The sequence below is a fragment of the Fulmarus glacialis genome, unplaced genomic scaffold (assembly GCF_000690835.1).
Source record: "Fulmarus glacialis isolate BGI_N327 unplaced genomic scaffold, ASM69083v1 scaffold4433, whole genome shotgun sequence".
NCBI classification, from domain to species: Eukaryota; Metazoa; Chordata; class Aves; order Procellariiformes; family Procellariidae; genus Fulmarus; species Fulmarus glacialis.
Window position 1 is genome coordinate 3,514 of NW_009202119.1, and position 18,449 is coordinate 21,962.

The window sequence follows — 18,449 nt, forward strand, 5'->3', positions numbered from 1 at the left end:
ACATACTCCAGCAATATAACTAGAAACAAGACATTTAATTTAAATAAAAAAACTTTATTAACAATGTAAAACGTTTAATATCTTACAGTCTGAGATCATTCTGGCATGCCCTATAAGAGTTAATACTTAGTGATATGCAAACACCATGCTTTGAATTCTATTGGAAACAAAATGGGTTGGTGTTGTGTTTTACATTGTTTATTTTAATACACCTTCTTTTAATAAATTATTTATTTTTTCCAAAAGCTTGTAGAGATACTATTGGCTTAAAAGGAAGTCTGTTGCTTCTATGCATTATACAGTATGTAGATATTATGATTTCTTTGTATTTACAAGTTCTAAGTATTTTCATATATGGTTTGTGTATCATAAATTAAGATATTTTTCTATGAAGCTTTTAAATTGAGATATAGTGGAAGACTAAATATGAATGACAGCACAAAAAGCAACTGGAGATTTTGTGCAAATTCTGTTACAATATTGTTTAAATGTTTTAGAACTTTAATACTTTTGCTGTTAAATAGTTTTCTATGCTTAAAGACTGTTAGAATATGATCGAGTATTTTAATATGATACTAATAAGAGTACTGTACTATGCACAAACTTTTAGCTGCAGTTCAAACAATAAAAAAACCTTTAAAATTATCTATTAACCATAACTCATGTGTCTTTTCTCTGAGTGGTTGAAAGTAAGCATGCAAAACATACTTTAAAAAGTATTAAAAACATTCTTAGTTATGCTAGATCTATTCCACAGCTGGTTTTTGACTGCCGTAACTTTAAAACCCTTATTTTGAAAAGGGGGATGGAGCATAAGAGAAAAAGGAACAGGCTAGTGTAGAAAATGTACTTTATAATCAAGAGTAGCAGTGTTCATCTTTTCAGTGATCAAATAATACTGGTTTAATCAAAGTTATGATTTTCTTGGTGCTTCTGTACTTAATCTTCTAACTTGAGACAAGACAACACAGTCCAAAGAATCTTCGCTTCCGTCTTCTTACCAATGGATACGGAGTCAAATTTAGGAGGCTGCTATCATCTGTGATGAAAAAACCCACATTTTAGTACAAGCGTATACACACGCACACACAGAGAAGAGTTTGTATCATTTATGTCTCCTAACAGCACCTACATGATCATAATAGATCCCATTGTTCCAGGCATAGAGCAAGTAATAAATACCTGAATTTTGTATATAAGAGTTTTACAATGCTAATTATCAGGATCTCCATGATAATGCAATAGAAATTTTGGCAAGAATAATACCAGTTCAATGATGAAACCTAAAGGAAATTACACCTCCAGTACTGGGAGACCTAAGCCACAATATTCCTGCATGGATGAATTATGTTAGGGTCCCAAATAAAACCTAAAGATAAGTAGCTTGAGATCTTGCAGACATGCAAGTTTGGAAATGTCGATCCTAAGGTTAAATTCTGGCTTAATTTAAACATAAAAAAACCTGTATTGGGTGGCTGTTTGTGCGCATCAGGGAGAATTTCCATTTAAAACTGGAACATCTTGGCACATCAGGAGAAAAAGCACTTGTCTGGGAAAGTCAGCAAAATATGCTCACCCTGTTTCTGGTTAGCTTCTTACCTTTTATATTAACTCCTTTTAAATTCATACAAAATGTATATATTAGTGCCTATACTCATGTTAACTCATGCACTGTCAGCGACCTATCTTGCAAAATCTTTAGAATTCACTTTGAATTTAAGCCATCTTCAGGCATGGTTTCAGGCTAAGAGCTATGTATGCCTCATTACGTTCCTATTCGGGTTACATCAGGGACCTAGTTTTGAATGTAGGCTCTAGACACTACTGTAATACAAATACTTAGCTGTAAGAACATAGGTAAGACATCATTTAATATTGTGACTCAAGCTTACGAACCACATCAACTAAATTTCTTAGCCTAGTAACTTTCCTGCTGTCACTTAAGAGAATTCCATACAAAAAACAGGTCTGTGAGCAGTCAGTAACATTATGTAAAACTTTTGTGGGCTTGCAACCTTAACTCCATTCTGGCTGTCACTGCTAAACTGAGCTTAACACTCACTCATTTACTGAAAGCTGGATCGGGTCTTGTAAAGATCAACTCATTCAATGGCATTCATTCATGTCATAATCATTCTCTTAACAGTGCTTGTGATTCATATACATGTCAAAATTACAGTCCAGACCATATTAATTACCTATAATGTTGTTTGTTTGTTCTATTTACTTAATTAACGGTCTTGGAAAATTTAAAAAATGTTAAGGGCTGCATGAATAATGAGTATGACTGTCCATTCCTCAAGCATCCATTCTCAGAGGTCATCTGTAAACTAGGATCACAGCTGGAGTCTATGGGAGCTGCAAAAACACCGTTTATGATTACCCAATCCTGGGGCATGTCTCAGAGCTTTTAAACTCTAGCTGACATGCTTCCCATCCAGCTGCACAGGTGATCAGTGATTTTCTGGCCAGTGTTGAAGGGCAGCATAGACATCAGACAGCATAGAAGAATTCTGTACGCCTTTATCTCTGTTCTGAATTCAAGTTTATGTATGCTTTATATCCCCCAAATTTGCCTTTTTCTTCCTTATTTCCACCATATTCCTTTCTTTTAGGCTAAGGCATAGACTTTACGGCATTTTTCCAGTCTCTACAATGGCACATCTGTATCATGTATCATAAGCAATTCTCTTTCTCCTTTCACATAGTTTTCCATCAAGCCATCCTGCCATGAACTCTTACTTGTATAATGAATTCATCCATTACATATTCATCTCTTACCATGTTATGATGAATGCTAGACTGCTTAATTACTTGGGACAAGATCTAGGACACATTAAGGCATACTTCATCAGCTGCCACTGTGCAAAGACTACACAGCATTTAAGAAATACACATTATCAAGAAGAAATCAAAAAGGAAAATAATTATCTTTTTAATGTTGTTCACATGAAGAGAGTCCCTGTAGATGCGGAATATTTAACACTGTTGGGCCACAAAATCAAGGCCCATTGCTAAATACATGCATAGGATGGAGATCCTGCCCCCCTGTGCATTTGTATAGGGTGCCTTATAGCTGGCTACTGGGAAAAGCAGACTGTTAGCAGACTCAAGGCAAGTGTCTTTTCTGCATAGGGTTAGTGCCATGTCATAGAAGCTACAAGCCTTGTAGCGGTAAAGCAAACCCCCTCACTCAGTAGGATCCCTATCGTAGTTTGTGCAATTTACACCTTCATTACTCTTTGAAAAAGAGAGCCTCCTGACACAGGGAATTAGTTGTGCTGCTGCCTTCATGTCACTGGGAAAAGTCTATTATTTTATCTATAGATACCATATCTGTAAAATTCCAGAATACTTCATGTAAAACTCGAGAGGCCAACGTTCACATACTAAATTCTGGCTCCACTGAATCAGTAGGGAAGAGATTTCACCTAGATTTTTCCTTTTGTAACGTCTATTAAAAAACCCTAGACTTTTCAGATATAATGGAAGGCAAACCCTTTAATTATCTTAATTTTCCTTACATGAAGAAAATACAAAACCTACCTTGATTTTTCAGTGGTAAAGGCATAGTCTCCCTGAGTTTACTTAAGAGGTTTTTCATTTCTCTCATATCTCTGTGGAAACAAAAGTTGAAAGAGATACAATAGAACAGCAGTTGAAGACTGAATGGGGAATGGCTCGTAGTATAGCTTTATATGCTGAAATAATGGAGCGATAAATACAAAAATCTACTGGGCAAGCATTTGGTTCACATACATCTATCAGAAAATACATACCAAAATAAAGGGCAGTAGATTTAATAAGGGAGCACTTTTAAGCCAGTCTGATATTAACTAGTCATATCTGGTCTAAATTTATGATCTATTCTGGCACTTGAGTATTCCATATTAAGTAAGTTTGGCGGGCACAATGTGATCCTAGTGGCAAAATACACAATATGCCTTAAAATTAGCACAAGCTTGTACTAATATCAACTTAATACCCCTTATCAGCATTTTGTAGCTTGTGCCATGAATGCGTTTCATTTTTCAGAAGGAAATTATAATACATGTAGCTAATCCATGACACTTAAGCTCCCTGCACATTAAGTGAAAATTTTGGAAACAGGGCTGTCACTCTCACCCCTCTTAGGAGGACTCTGGCATGAAATTTTCTAAAAGGCAGAAGATGGAAAATATGGTAACAAAATATCATCTCACAAAGCAAGTTACATTTAGATATGTTTTGAGAGAGGCCAGAAGTTGCAAAAAGGTTCCTGTTTTACAGATAGGTGGCAGACCAGCAATTTTGTGTGCAGGCTTGTAATGTCTTAAGGCTTTCAGGATTTAAAAACAATGTGGTCTTGCCTCATTCATCTACATGTAAAACAGTTCTTAGAAATGACGCAGCACGACTAATAAGAAATTGCTCAGTTTTATTCTCCAAGTTACTCTCTCAGTAGAACAGAACTTCATTTTATATAAATAAACATGATAACCGTTAAAATCTCAGCAGCAGCTTAATATACAAAGCCATCAAAATAGGGGTTTTTTTCAAAGAAATGTTGGCCATAAGGATTACTCCCTACTAAAGGGTCTCATTTTTGTCTTTCAACTGCGTAGTTAAGGAGGTAAGAGAAGTACACTTTGACAAACCTGTGGATGATGTTTCTCTCCCCTCCTACAGCTTCCACATTCGTAACTATGGGCAGAAAACAACTGACATGAACTAGATTCTATGCCTAACTGCAGGCCAGCAGGTTTCAGGTACAAAATCAGTAACCACTCAAGATGAGACAAAAGCTGCCTCTTTTAGAGAACCTGTCCCACTAGCAACATCATTTCCCACTCTTTGTTTTTGACAATTACCCTGTGGTAATTAGCCTAATTAAGGATGTCACTTTCCTCTGCCTTCTTTTAGGAGTTGCTCTCAGATATGTTAAATGTAACAGAAATGTTAACAGGTTATTTGATTTACTAATACCTTTAATAGTAGCAACACTGGCTGCCTAATTGGAAAAGACTAAATAAACCCTAGATGGAAATTTGTTTTGTTTTGTTTTGTTTAGGAATGAAGTGCTATACGTACCTTTCAGTGTTTTCAATATCTGTGGAAACCTGCCATAAATGCTGTTGAATATCTGTTGGTGATGATGACGTGTCTTCTAAAATAGGTACTTCGGAACTCTCCTCCACTTTAGTATCTAGGATCTTGGGTGGGGCACAAGGTTCTTTTCCTTTAAAATATTTAAACAAAACATATATCCCCATTATTTATTAATTAAAATGCATACTCAGATCATATCATTGATGTTTTGACCTTGATCTTGCACAGTATAATTGAAGAGAGAGAGTGGTGAATGCAAACTCTGAGTAAGAACTGTTCAGAAAGAGAGCAGACCACACCAATCTGCTAATCAGAGTGCTGCTGTATGTTACTCCTACCAAACAAAAGTAAGGCAAGTCCCACGCAGGCATGTGTGGAGCTTAGAATTTTACACAGTGAGTATTATGAAGGGTTTCAGTTAAACTCCATTGGCTCACATGTGACACAAAATAAGAGCCAGAGGACAAAACAAAACAGTAAGTAAGGAAACTACAGCATGCATTCTGAAAACAACTTCAAAAACTTTGACACTAAAGAACATTGCAATCCATGTCTCCTAGTATTACAGCAATTCAAAACAAAAGACAAAAATGTGCGGTTTTGTACTTGATGATCTTAAAAGCAATACACAGCTGCCACCACTCACAGCCCAATATGCATTATATTCTGCATTTCCATGCCTACACTTGCCTAATCCATGCTCACTGTATGAAAATGCAATGCAATGTTGGAATTTAAGGGGGCTTCAGGACAGATCTGCCAGGGCTTATCATCAGGGAGAGAGTGGGACAAAGGATTTGGACCATGACAGTGGAGCATGCAACAGAGTTAAGTACTGGTGGGATTTTTTGGTATCCTCGCAAACCTCCTGTGGACTGTCTGATGGTATTCCTTTTCTGTAGTGGCAAGTACAGTCCTAGCACCAAGTACATTTAAATGAGAAAATTCAAATTGGAGTGCGTCCCAGACACGTTATTGAGAAGTTAAAGTTTCTCCCCCTCTGAGTTCTCTCATGAAATGGAGTAAATAACCTCAGAAAGAAACGAATAAAACTTTCTAAAAATAGAGAAAAAAATGTCAATGTTTAAACCAGTGGTATGAGGAGTTGAGTAGGAAATGTTTTTTCATCTCACAGTTTTTGCAATTTGAAAAATTTTCACATCAGGACAAACCTGAGTAATTCCTATAAGGTTTGACAAAGAACAGGAAGAACAAGAACAGCTAACAGAGTACTGGTCATTTAGCCCCATTTTCTGGGACACTAGAGACCAAAGCTGCAGACCATGCTATATTGCTCTTCCACATCACTAATAAGTATCCCTGCTATCAGGCTTGTAACCTTGTTTTTTTGAAACAAGTGTTCCTGGATCTTAAGAAGCTCTTTTTGGGCAGGTTCTCTAAACTGTTGTATTCTGGTAAATTATTCCTCTGCTGAAAAAAAAATATTCTTAGCTACTTGTCTGAATGTCAAACTAGACATGACTTATACTACAGAAGATACTTGCTTAATGTTTTCATTACCCTCCAAAAACAATAGGAAGCCCTCTTCCCTGCTTCCCCCCCAACTAAGTCATCTAACTATGATTCCAAGAGATTGCACGACCTGATATTACAAGTTTATCATCTATAAAAGAATGATGCCCTGTGTCCGTCCTCTGCTGCTTACTTTGGCATCCACTGCTAACTTGTGCTTTGCTAGATCCCTCTGTGAGCCACTTTAACCCATCAAATGACAGAAAATTACCGCAACAAAAGGAAAAATAAAATGTGAAGTTTTCTGATGTTGCAGTCCTTTAAGTCAGGTCAGTAAAGAACCCTACGTGTTCCAGAGCAAGTGCCAGAGGAGGAGGATGATCATATGGCCAGAAGCAGTGGAAGGGAGGAAGAAGTGAAGGCATGATAAGGGAGGGAAGATAAGAGAGGAATGGATCAAGATCTTTCTGGTAATAACAAACTATTATGCTGACTCAATTGCTTGTGGAACAGCAGCCTAAGCCTGCTTCCCAGATCATATGTTTTACTCCGTTATCACTCTGTAGGTATAACTTTCAAATTTTTCTAGTTCTTAACTGCACGTTATGCTGTCATTTTAAGGTAGTTCATATTGTACAATTTTAATTGTTCATTTGTGTAACCTTCATTATTCATTATTTCTCCCATTACAAGAAGCCCATAACTCAATATACTGTTACCAATATCTCACTTACCACTTCTTTGTAAAAGACAGTTGCCCCAGGGAAACCATCTAATTTGCCACAAGGTATTACTGCTGGAACTGCATATTAGTTAATTTTTCCATTATTTTGAAGTGTTATCTTGGAACTCCGACCTGACCTTTGGTGACATGCTGTCAAGAACAATCCTGTCTATAGATGGATACTTCAGGGATGTGAAAGGTGTTTCAATGGAAACAATAACAATACTAGATGAAATAACAGAAAAGGTTCTTTTTCACAACTTGAGAACAGAAGCACTGAGACTGTATGTTCTTTTTGTTAGCTCAAAGGCAAGCTCTTGCAGGTTTAACAGAATGAATGGCACAGATTTCTTTTAAACTGAAAAAAGCTCTTTACCAGTAATTCTGTTGTACTGTGAACAATTCATGAAGCTGTTCCTGAATTTCAGAGCATCTGCTCAATCACTTTAAAACAGTAAAAGTGTCAGCTAACAATAAAGGCTTTGCTTGAATAATGTATATGACTCAGGCTTAACGTTTCTACTACATGGCACAGCCTGTAGAGAAACAAAAGCTCTTTAATCTTCTCATCCTTCTACTGGTGGTAAGGATATCTTTTGTATTACACATTCTTAAATTAGAGATATGAACCCTAAATTTTACTTTCAATTTAGTCAGTGGAAAGACTTTCATTAATTTCAGTTGGAGTTTGATCATGCATACAGTGTTTTCAGAGGCGTCCACATACGTTTGCTGCTCTTGCCAGTTGACTAGACAGAGGCTCTTTTTACTGTAAAATTTTAATATAAAGCATGATGTATTCTTTGTCTTCTAGCCTCTAATTCAGCTTTTTTTTTTTTTTTTACTTTAAGAAGCAGAAAAATGCCTTTGGTATGAAATTAAATTCACAGAATTAAATAATGCTGAAGATCAAACTTGAGTGAGGATAAATAAAAGGGTAGAAAATGATTAGTTCAGTAAGGCTCCATACAACATCTTTGATCACTGTGCTTTATGTGTCTTAGCTGTTGTGCTCTTTACTGCTTCTGTGGTGACCTCTGTGTTTGCTTCTGTCATGCTATCTTATGCACCTACTCTTAGTCATCACCTACTTCACAGAGAAACTTACATAGTGAAAAAAACATCTATTATAGGTCCCTCAGAGCTAGTTAGATTTCACCGCAGATGAATTTGAAAGATCTTTGAGGGGAGTAACAGAATATAACACAGCTGAGAGAACCCCGCTCTCAAAAAGAAGGCAGCATTTGCATCAGGCTTCTAACCTGGCAGTTAAGGATAAATGCACAAGCTATAGATCAGAGCTAAAGTAAATGAAAAGGAGAACATAAAAAGGGGAATAGGATAGAATTGTGTAGGAAGTAAAGAAGAAATGTGGCAAATATGGCTAACAGCCTGATGAACTTAATTCCTGACTTACACTTGGGACCTGAAGAACTCATGGGATTGTCTCACTGGAAATACTATTATTAAGGAAAATGCAGTAGGAACAACAAGTCTGTGGTAGAAGTTGTGTTTTCCTCCTTCCTTGCCTGTTTCTATTCTATTCATTTTGGCCTCTTCACAGTCTCCACATGAGAATGGGTGATTCTCCGGATTTTTTAAGTGCTTGTTTCTCCACACCTGTGTGCTTCTCTTCTCTCTCACAGCTTATCCCATTTGTGTAAGTAATATGTCTAAGTAATTACACAAATCTACCAGTCTTTAAATAGAATGCTGAGATTGTAGCACATCTGTTAAACAATCCTTCCTTTCTCCTTCAAAACTCTAAATAGCATGTAATTTAAACACAGCCAAATAAAACAAAAATCCCCTCACTGAATTGAGGGTTTATTTTTGTAATCTGTAATGTAAGCTATCACAGGCCTCTACGTACTATTTTAAGGAAATGTATGTTGTTATCACAAAACACATACTGGAAAAACAACAATTACGCTATGAACTTCTTGTATGGTACACGATACACAGTTATCTGTGGTTTGGTATCATTCTGATGTACCCACAATGCAGGAATGAGTTCAGTCTGAATTTACATCACAAAAGTCTAATGTTTTCTATCCATAGTATGTACACATGATTTTCCCGTAAGACTCAATTCTTCCCTTTTTTACCTAAGGATTCAGGTACCTACCACTCCGGTTAGTGCTGGTATCCTTCTGCCCTCAGCTATGCTTATACAAGTCAGATGGAGCCCACCCATCTCAATTACAGTGACTGAACTGTAATTTTTTCTTCAGGGCTTCCGAACAGGCTTGTGGTAAGAATAAACAATATGTAGTTTACAAGCATTAAGGTATTTTGCATCTTATTGTGAGAAATTATTCATGTATAAACACATGTTTTAGAAAAAAAGACACAGGAAAAAAAAGGACTTTGAGACAATTTCATACAAGCAACTGCAAGATTCTGGACTCATTTTTTCCCATAGATATTCAAATTCTAGTAAAATGATGAGAGCTATGTGTAAATGACTGACAGCAAGAATTACCCCTCCATGTGTGTATGGTTCTTTTTCAATAAGTTACAAAAAATATAGCCGGTTGTACTGATTCTGGACCATAAGAATAATACATTCTTAAAACTATACATGACCAGTGACTTATTTTATTCAAACTCAGCATAAATGGCTACCAGTTTCAAACCTTGTACTTCTTTGACAAGGTAGCTTTAACTTTAACTTAAGGTATTTTTACAGCATGTTTTGAACTCTGGAAAACACCTCCAGTTCCTTTTAACTGTCCCCTCTTGTCTTTGACTTGTTACATGGGTTTACTCCCGAATTATTAAAATGAGTGCCTTGCTCAAATGCTGCATAGCTAGCTAATAGAATGACTGCAATCTGCAATTTAGGATTTTAAAAAATATTTTCTAATATATGTAATTATATAACCAAACAAGTCAATTACATATGTAGATGATCCTAAGAAATTAATGGTTTCTATGTAAACATGTACAGACATTAAACTTCGGTAATGAGCACTTCCACAGTGACATGCTATAATGATCCAATAACAATATTTTACAGTTCCTTACAATGAAAGGAATATATTACTATTGTGGATATATGAATCAGCAAAGCTCTTTTATCTGTTACATTTACATATTAAAAATGCAATTAAGTTCTTTATAGGGTATCAATGAAAACTTTTGAACCCAAAATATTTATGGCTGAATACAGCAATGTATGCTGAAGTGTACTTAAGAACTCTGAGGTAGTTCTGGGTTTTCTCAGTGTGGGACCTTGACAACCTCAGTATTAATTTAGAAAAAGGGTAATCACATCCAGCAGCTTCCATGGACAGAAATTATGGCAACTACTTCTTCTAAGACCTTGCCAGCTAAGCTGGGACTTGTTTATGTAATCAAAAGAATAGTCATTGTTGGGAACATGCAATGTCAATATAGCAGACTGTCCTGTTTCCGGCTGGGACAGAGTTAACTTTCCTCCCAGTAGCTGGGGGTGGTGCTGTATTTTGGGTTTGGTAGGAGAGGAATGTTGATGGCCCATTGATGCTTTCATTGTTGCTGGGTGGTGCTTGCACTGAGGATTTTTCGGCCTCCCATGCTCTCCCAAGTGCAGGGGAAGCTGTCGGGGGGGAGCATAGCCGGGGCGGTTGACCCAGCTGGCCAGTGGGGTATTCTATACCATGTGACGTCATGCTCAGTATAAAAACCCGGGGGGGAAGGAGGGGGGGGCTTTCTCCCCGGGTTCGCGACACGCGGTCAGCAAGTGGTGAGCAGTTGCATTGTGCATCGCCTGCTTTCCATATTCTGTTGTTGTTGTTTTTATCATTATTACTGCTCTACTTTGTTTTATTTCCATTATTAAACTGTTTTTATCTCAACCCGCGAGTTTTCCCACTTGTGCCCTCCCGATTCTCTCCCCCATCCTACCGGAGGCAGGGGGGGGGAGCGAGCGGCTGCGTGGTGTTTAGTTGCTGCCTGGGGTTAAACCACGACATAGACATACAACATTTAAAGAAATTAGAGCTGAATTTTGTAAACACTTCAGAGAGGTACCTAGGCTCCTTCAGAATAGCTTATTTTCCATGAAACTCTGATTCAAATTTTAAAAGGTATTACTAGGTTTAAAAACTGGTTTTGACACTTCTCCCTAAGGCACAAAGCTATATAATTGTAATGATGGAGGGGAACAAATAAAGCAAAACCAAGAGGAGCAGAGAAGCTTCAGGTCCCAGGTAAGTGAACTCATCTGTTGCTTAGCAAAGTTTGAGACAGATGATTCTGCCAGAGTGTGATAATGATGCAGAAGGAAACTAGGTGAACAAATGCAGTGAGAAGTTTCAGAAGATTTCTTGGAAGAGCTGGAACATGAGCTGCCATCTGCCATATCTGCCCCAATAGGTATTTACTATAGTCACCCCCAATAGGTATTTGCTATGACAAAAGGGACAGCAAGATCCTTAAAGCCACCATGTTAGGGACTGCAGGAAGACACAGTGCTGCCCTGAAAACTGGACTCTATACCTACCCAAAGCTTTCATGTGATCCTATCAAGTTGCTTAAAACCAGCTCCTCAAAATAGTTATTGCCAAAGTATTTCTAATTATCTGGTTGCTCAACCCAGAGACTCTTTGCACTTAGCTGCAGATGAAGCTACTGAAAAATTACTCATTTATAAACCCATACAGCACTGCGTAAAGTACGCTGCAATCTCAGATTCTAAATTAGCAATCTTTAGCTTAATCTCTCTTTGTTCCTTCTTTACAATGGGAAAAATTGCTACTACCTCACTACTCAAGGCAGTTCTGAAGACACTCCCATCAGTGTATGAGTTACTGAGAAAGGTCTGAAGAACCGAAGGATTCTGCCTTGAGAACAGAATTGTGTGCAATAAATACAATGTAAGACACTGAACAATTAAGATAAAAGAAAGATGTATGCCCAAGTAAATATTTACATGTGTATTAGTTAGCCAGGACTCTTGGGATTGTGGAAAGGAGGAGTAATAGAATACGTGATCAGGTAACCAAAGATTTAGTAACTACAAAAAGCTTGAATTAAGGCTACTTGGGCATGTTTCACTGTGTCCTTTGCAAACTTTCTGAATGTTGAACTTTGCAATCATTATGTATTTTCAACACAGGTTTTTTGTGTTGTATGTGTCTTAGAAAAACATTTATTAGAGAGCACTTACCTCAGTTTACTTACTGCATAACACAGCTGGAAATATTTATGGCTTTTGGCTCCACTGTGACTGTTACATCTCAAGAAATAACAAACTATCTGACTCTTCTAGGAGAGGTTGTATGACAGTAGTAAGTTAATCTAAAGCACTGTAAATACACCAGAAATTTCTGTACAGGAAGCTTGGTATATACTATACAGTATATATAGGAATGTTTGTTCAGTAGAACAGAAGATAAGGAGAGATAGAAGATCAGTGCTGCGATAGACAGTGAAAATACCCAGAGCTCAGCCCTTCAAATTGTAGTGTGGTGTTTCATTAAAGAGCATGTTTCCCAGTAGGGACCACTGGCTGAATTTCTCTTGGGAAAAGAGCATCAGAACTGCCTTAGCTTTATCAGTTCTATAGTTTGTTTTATAATGTTCGGTCAAGATACCAGTACCCACATTATTCTTTATTAGCTGCAGGTTGCTGAGAACAGCGTGCATGTCATTCTACTTGAATCTCTGATGGCTCCCAAGTGAGAACATTAATTGGTGAAATCTCATGGGAGATGTAAAAACCTAACAAACCACTTATCTAACAGGTAAGAGGACTAGAAAATGGAAAATATTACATCCAAATGGAAAATATTACTTTCAAAAATGAGCTTCAAGACACAGCAAGAACATCAGACATGCACATTCATGAATTAAGCAAAGTTTCTAAGGGTAGTACTCTTCGTACACAAGGAAAACGATTCTTTTTTTTTAATATGGTCACCCAGATGGTGAAAAACCAGTGAAAAGCTAAACAGGTGAAGAAGTAAAAAAGCCACATACTAGCAACAGCACAATATATTTCATAATGGTGAAATTACCGGCTCTTTCATTCCTAGAGACAAATTTATGCACTTTGCCTACACTGTAGTACCATTCTACGTAAGTAAAGAAATTAAAGAAAGGTATGGGTTCATTCTACTCCTTGGAAAACAGTATGTTTTGGAAGAACATAGAATAAATAGGTTGCAAGGTCATCTAGTCTAACACCCTACTGAAAGCAAGGCCAACTTGCATGAGACTGCTCTGGGCTATTTGAGTTATCAATATCTCCAAGGATGGAGATTTCACAGCCGCTTTGGGTGCCTGTTCTAGAATATGACTACCTTCACTGTGAAAAAATACTTGACATGTAACTGGAATTTCTCTTGTTGCATGATGCCTTTACAATACTTCTAGGTGTTGTAAATACAAAGTATTTAATATACAGAAGCAATGTTCTATGGGCTAAGTTCCAAAATTCAAATCATTCAAATCCCTGTGATTATATAATTTTTGCCTATTATGAATTTTTCTCAAAGAATGTCACAGAAACTTGGAGCCAAGTTACTGTGGTTATCTCTGTATGGACACAGGACAAAAATTACTCTCTTTAGCAATGGCAGAATAGCTACCATGATTTTCTCTTCGGTGAGACGAGGAACCAATGTATATCAAAAGTACTGCCAGATAGGAACTAAGCTGGCCCATACATATAATGCTGTAATTCATCTTATCCAACTTTAGACGTCTAATAGTTTGATGTTTAGTTTAAGTTATTAATGTAGATTCCATCCAGAGGCAAAAGGGAGAGATAAGACATATCGGGGTTACTCAGGTCATTTCAAGCTACTTTCTTTCTGCAGTTACAGAAGGTGGTTTGACAACTGTAGCCAATGCTAGGAAATGTCGTACATCTGTCTTAAAAAATGACGATGCATTTTAGCAGCTACTGGCACCTTGTTGTTAATTCTATCTCTTCCTATCTTAGATTTCTTTTTGACTTGAGAAAACCACTGAGAAGCTCAGTTGAGCCGTTATAAACTTCTAATTCTTATTTTCGTAACAAAAATATCACTGGCTTTAGCAGTATCCTACAGCTGGATGTGAAAAATACATTATGGGATCTTTCAGCGTGACAGGAAATATGTAAGGTTCATTACAAGACAGTTCATTACAGAACTTTGTCTTGTCTTTACCTGGTATATTCTGCTGAGGTAGTATCTGGAGAAAAAGTACAATTAGCACAGATACAGTCCCAATCAGTGCATGCCATCACTGAGTTATGAGGTTACTAAGTAACCTATTCAGTGAATTATCTGCATTTCTACATCTTCCTTTCAGTCGGTGGCTAATCAAATACGAAATCATTAGAGAAATGCATTTTCACTGAAGCAAAGACATCTCCTTTGTGTGTAAAAATACTCTACGAGGTAGATTTCAGTTCTGAATCTAGTATCTAGTTTTATAACAGCTTTTTAACCATATTTATCCATCTTTTGCTATAAGCTGGCATTGCTGGATAAATAACAACAGGGATAGCAAGGGATCAGTTTAGTACTAAACCCCTGCCATACTGCTACACCAAACAGTTGCCCTCAAATATCATACCCAACAAATAGCTCTAATAAAATGACTGATGTGACTAACGACAGCTAAAACTTGTGGGACCACTCTTTTAAAAAAAAATTCAGACTTCTAAACTACAAGGACATTACTGATACATGCCTGATATGACACACTTCTGTAAAATGATGATAATGAAATAGAAATACAGCTTTTTTTTCAGTAGCTGAAAAGCTTCAGTGCTATAGTTCATTTTACAATTTGGTGCTTTGTCTTTCATGAATACCCATGCATGCCCCAAAAGACTGTTCTTTTTTTAAATCAGCATCTGTGTATTTGTGCAATTCAATACCTTTCCGATGAAACTGCAGTGATCCTAGCAGACACATGGACTTAAGCATTTCTGTTGTGTACATTTCTAAGCAACACTGCAACTGGATGTATAGTCTACAGATTTCAGGATGAATTTCACCATCTTCTGGTCTGCAGTAAAAGAGAAAAATTTGTTAGAAATGGGAGTGGAAGGATGTGAGGGTCATCAAATCCACTTCCCTGCTGTTGAAAGCAACCACATCATGATCTGCTCCATAAACTATTAAGCTATGTGATTATGATAAAAAACCTGTTTCTACCAAACTGTATTTACAAACAATCCTTTAACTCGATAAAGCTCTAGGCTTAAAACAGCTAAACTTGGTAAGATTGCATGTCTGTATTTTCTTCTCTACATATTTTTTGAAAAGGGGTAAATAAGTGATTGAGATCTTTTCTCCTCTTTAAAAGCTTTGGATAAGTATTTTCTGGTAGACTGAAGGGTTCTTTTGCCATCCAGTTTCAGTTACCCTCGGTCTGGTGCAGATGCAGGAGATTGCAGGGCCATTTTCACAGTCACTGTTCAGGTTACAAATCCTGGATCAGGCATAATCAACCCTACTTTGAAGACACTCTCATCAGAAACAAGTCAGTTGTAGTCTTTTGGTTCTATAGTTTCTGCCTGAGTTTCTTGGTTCCCCGTGTTTAAATCAGTAGTCATGTGATACTGCACTGTGAGGAGAATGGGATGTTCACGATTTTTTTCAGAGAAGTAATAACAATCTTGAAAACAAAAATTGAAATACACCGAATCACCTCCAATTAATTGCTTAGGACACTAAGAAAATAATTTACCGAGATCCAGGAACCAGTTCTCATGCCTGGCTGTAAAATCAGGTATTAAACCTCACTTTTGTAGGCTGAGAATGCTGCATGTGTGTAAACATACTTTTTTATAAACTTAACTGTTTCTGTGAGTGCTAACCAAGTGATTTACCTGAGAATTAGGTTTTTGATGCTCCTTCCAAAGGTACTTTCAATAGGGCAGTAAGTGGTAAGATTGAAGAGTTAGGGTTTCAGCCATTTCATGTTCAGACATTCTGGCTATTGGTTTGCTACGTAGCGATGTTAAACGGTAAGATAATCCCCCAAACTGGATTTTATAACAGCTAGAGGAACCTGTTTTTCTAAACAACCTGAACCTAATGGCATTTCTGAATACTACTGCTAAGAAATGAAAAAAAATTTTCAGCATGCCTTCAGATTTCTAGCCTATGAATAATATAAATGAAGCTTTCACAACAAAAAGATTGCTAGCATTCTTTCCAGTGATTGAATTTCCTGTGGTTAAACGCATGCTTCAAAAGACCCTCCTGTATATGAAATAAAATTAGACTTGTGGATTCCCTCATGGTACCAAAGCAACTTACCTGTTAAATTATTTGGAGCAACACTATATTGGGCTGCTATGGTCAAATAATTTCTTAATACCAATCTAGGCCAAAGGCTCTGAGACCTACAGCAGACAATGTCTATTTAAACTAGTAAAATAGGTTCTTTCTGTCCTAAGGGAAGAGGTCATTATTTATACCTAGATCCAGGGTTCAGTCAAAACATTGTCCAACTCTTTTATCAAGAACAAACCTTAAAAACTCTGTTTTAAGGAAAATCCTATCAGTTTGTGCTGATATAATCTTACTGAAGTTCAGTTCAAATGAATACTGCATACTAAAACCTGTTAATTCTTGTATTTGAGATTCACCATTATTTCTAACAAAGGAGACCATACATTGCCTAGAAAGCGTGCACCTTCTGCCACTGATTTCAGTGACACCAAGGAAGAATATACTCAGTCACATCCTGGGGTAAGAAAATGGGGCCAGTACAAGGTAGGCCCTGATGCATGTGGCTCAGTGGGCAGGGGAAAGGAGCAATCTCAAAGGAGTATTTGATGCAAGGACTTGCCATAATCTGCCTCCAATGAGGAAGAAACTGTGTGGTTTTCCAAGGTCCTCAAGGGTTCCTGTACCTCCAAGTGACCACGAAGGTTTCACAGAATTGGTGAGAACCTTCCTAAAAAGAAAGAGCAACCTTAGCACTTCCACAGCATATGAAGGAAGACTATTGGTGTTGTGCTTGCCAATGAAAACTGGTAAAATCACAGTAATGGTAAGCCGTACAATCAAGAATGCTTAAACCAGCAGAAAATGCAGCCAAAAAAAGAAAAAAAGACAAGGTTGGAAAAGACTGAAGATTGAAAAGAAATCATGCTGGACTTAATCAGAAGGGACAAAGGAAGATTGGTCCCACCTGCCACTCCGTTACAAAGTAGACCTCATCAAAAAGGCAGGAAATGACTGGAGTACAAATTACAATTGCTGTGGTCTGTGTTACTTCAGGAGCAATAGCATACACATGATAATAAACCTGCACATCCTAGGAGCTTTACTTCTTTTGGCTAGACTGTAATTTCTCTTAAGCCACATCTACTTTTCTACTTTTAAAGTCTGCGTTTGTTGAAAAATTATACCATGCACGATATGGTACTTCCTGCATCTTATCATAAATACAGAATATAGCTATGGTGGCAGAACAAAAAGGGCTCACCCCCAATACTCTGAAGATGTCTTTTCAGATGCTTCCTATAATGTTTCCTCCTATTCTCGGAAAACATTTGATAGCCTTAAGACCCTTAATAATTATCCTGAAAAATTAGCTACCGGACAGATTTTTTTTTGTTTATTCAGAGTCAAGTCCCTAACTGTATATGAAAACATGTATTTCCTAGAAATGGATCTGTGTTGAAATCTCACATTCTTTTCAAAGGAGAAGAACATAAATATTTTTAGTGACTGCATAAGCAGTAGTATAACAAAATAAAGAATGCTAGTTCTGAAATTCTGAAAATTATGCTTAGAAGACACACAGCATTACAACACACATACATGCACACAAAATTATTTTGGGATAAACTGAATTTGATTTTTTAAAAACTGTACTTAATTTCAGATTCCTCACACACTTAGAAGTTCTACTTAGTATATTACAGTATTTTATACTTTTTTACCTTGCATTAAGTATCTAGTACTTTTTATCTTGCATTAATCCACAGTATCTAGTCCTGATTTAACAAGACTTAAATCTTAACATTCTCTGCAGTTGTGTTTGCTGTTTGCTGTTTCATTTTTAACCAATCTATTTGTTATATGAATTGCCGTTGTTAGATCTGTGATCACTTAGCTGATGAGAAACGGACTGTTCTCTCTGCATAAACAATAACCATAAATTTAACAGCATTTCTTTTCAAATTGGCAGATGGCAAGAAGGGTTTTTAATGTAATCA

At 37.0% G+C, this 18,449-nt stretch overlaps 1 protein-coding gene across 1 annotated transcript; it reads right to left on the minus strand.

The window, feature by feature from the left end:
* Positions 1–3,542: 3,542 nt before the first annotated feature.
* Positions 3,543–15,210, minus strand: RGS7BP (regulator of G-protein signaling 7 binding protein). The gene is given in 3 exon segments (XM_009574164.1): positions 3,543–3,615; positions 5,071–5,218; positions 15,147–15,210. Coding segments are annotated over 3 exon segments (285 nt in total).
* Positions 15,211–18,449: the final 3,239 nt, after the last annotated feature.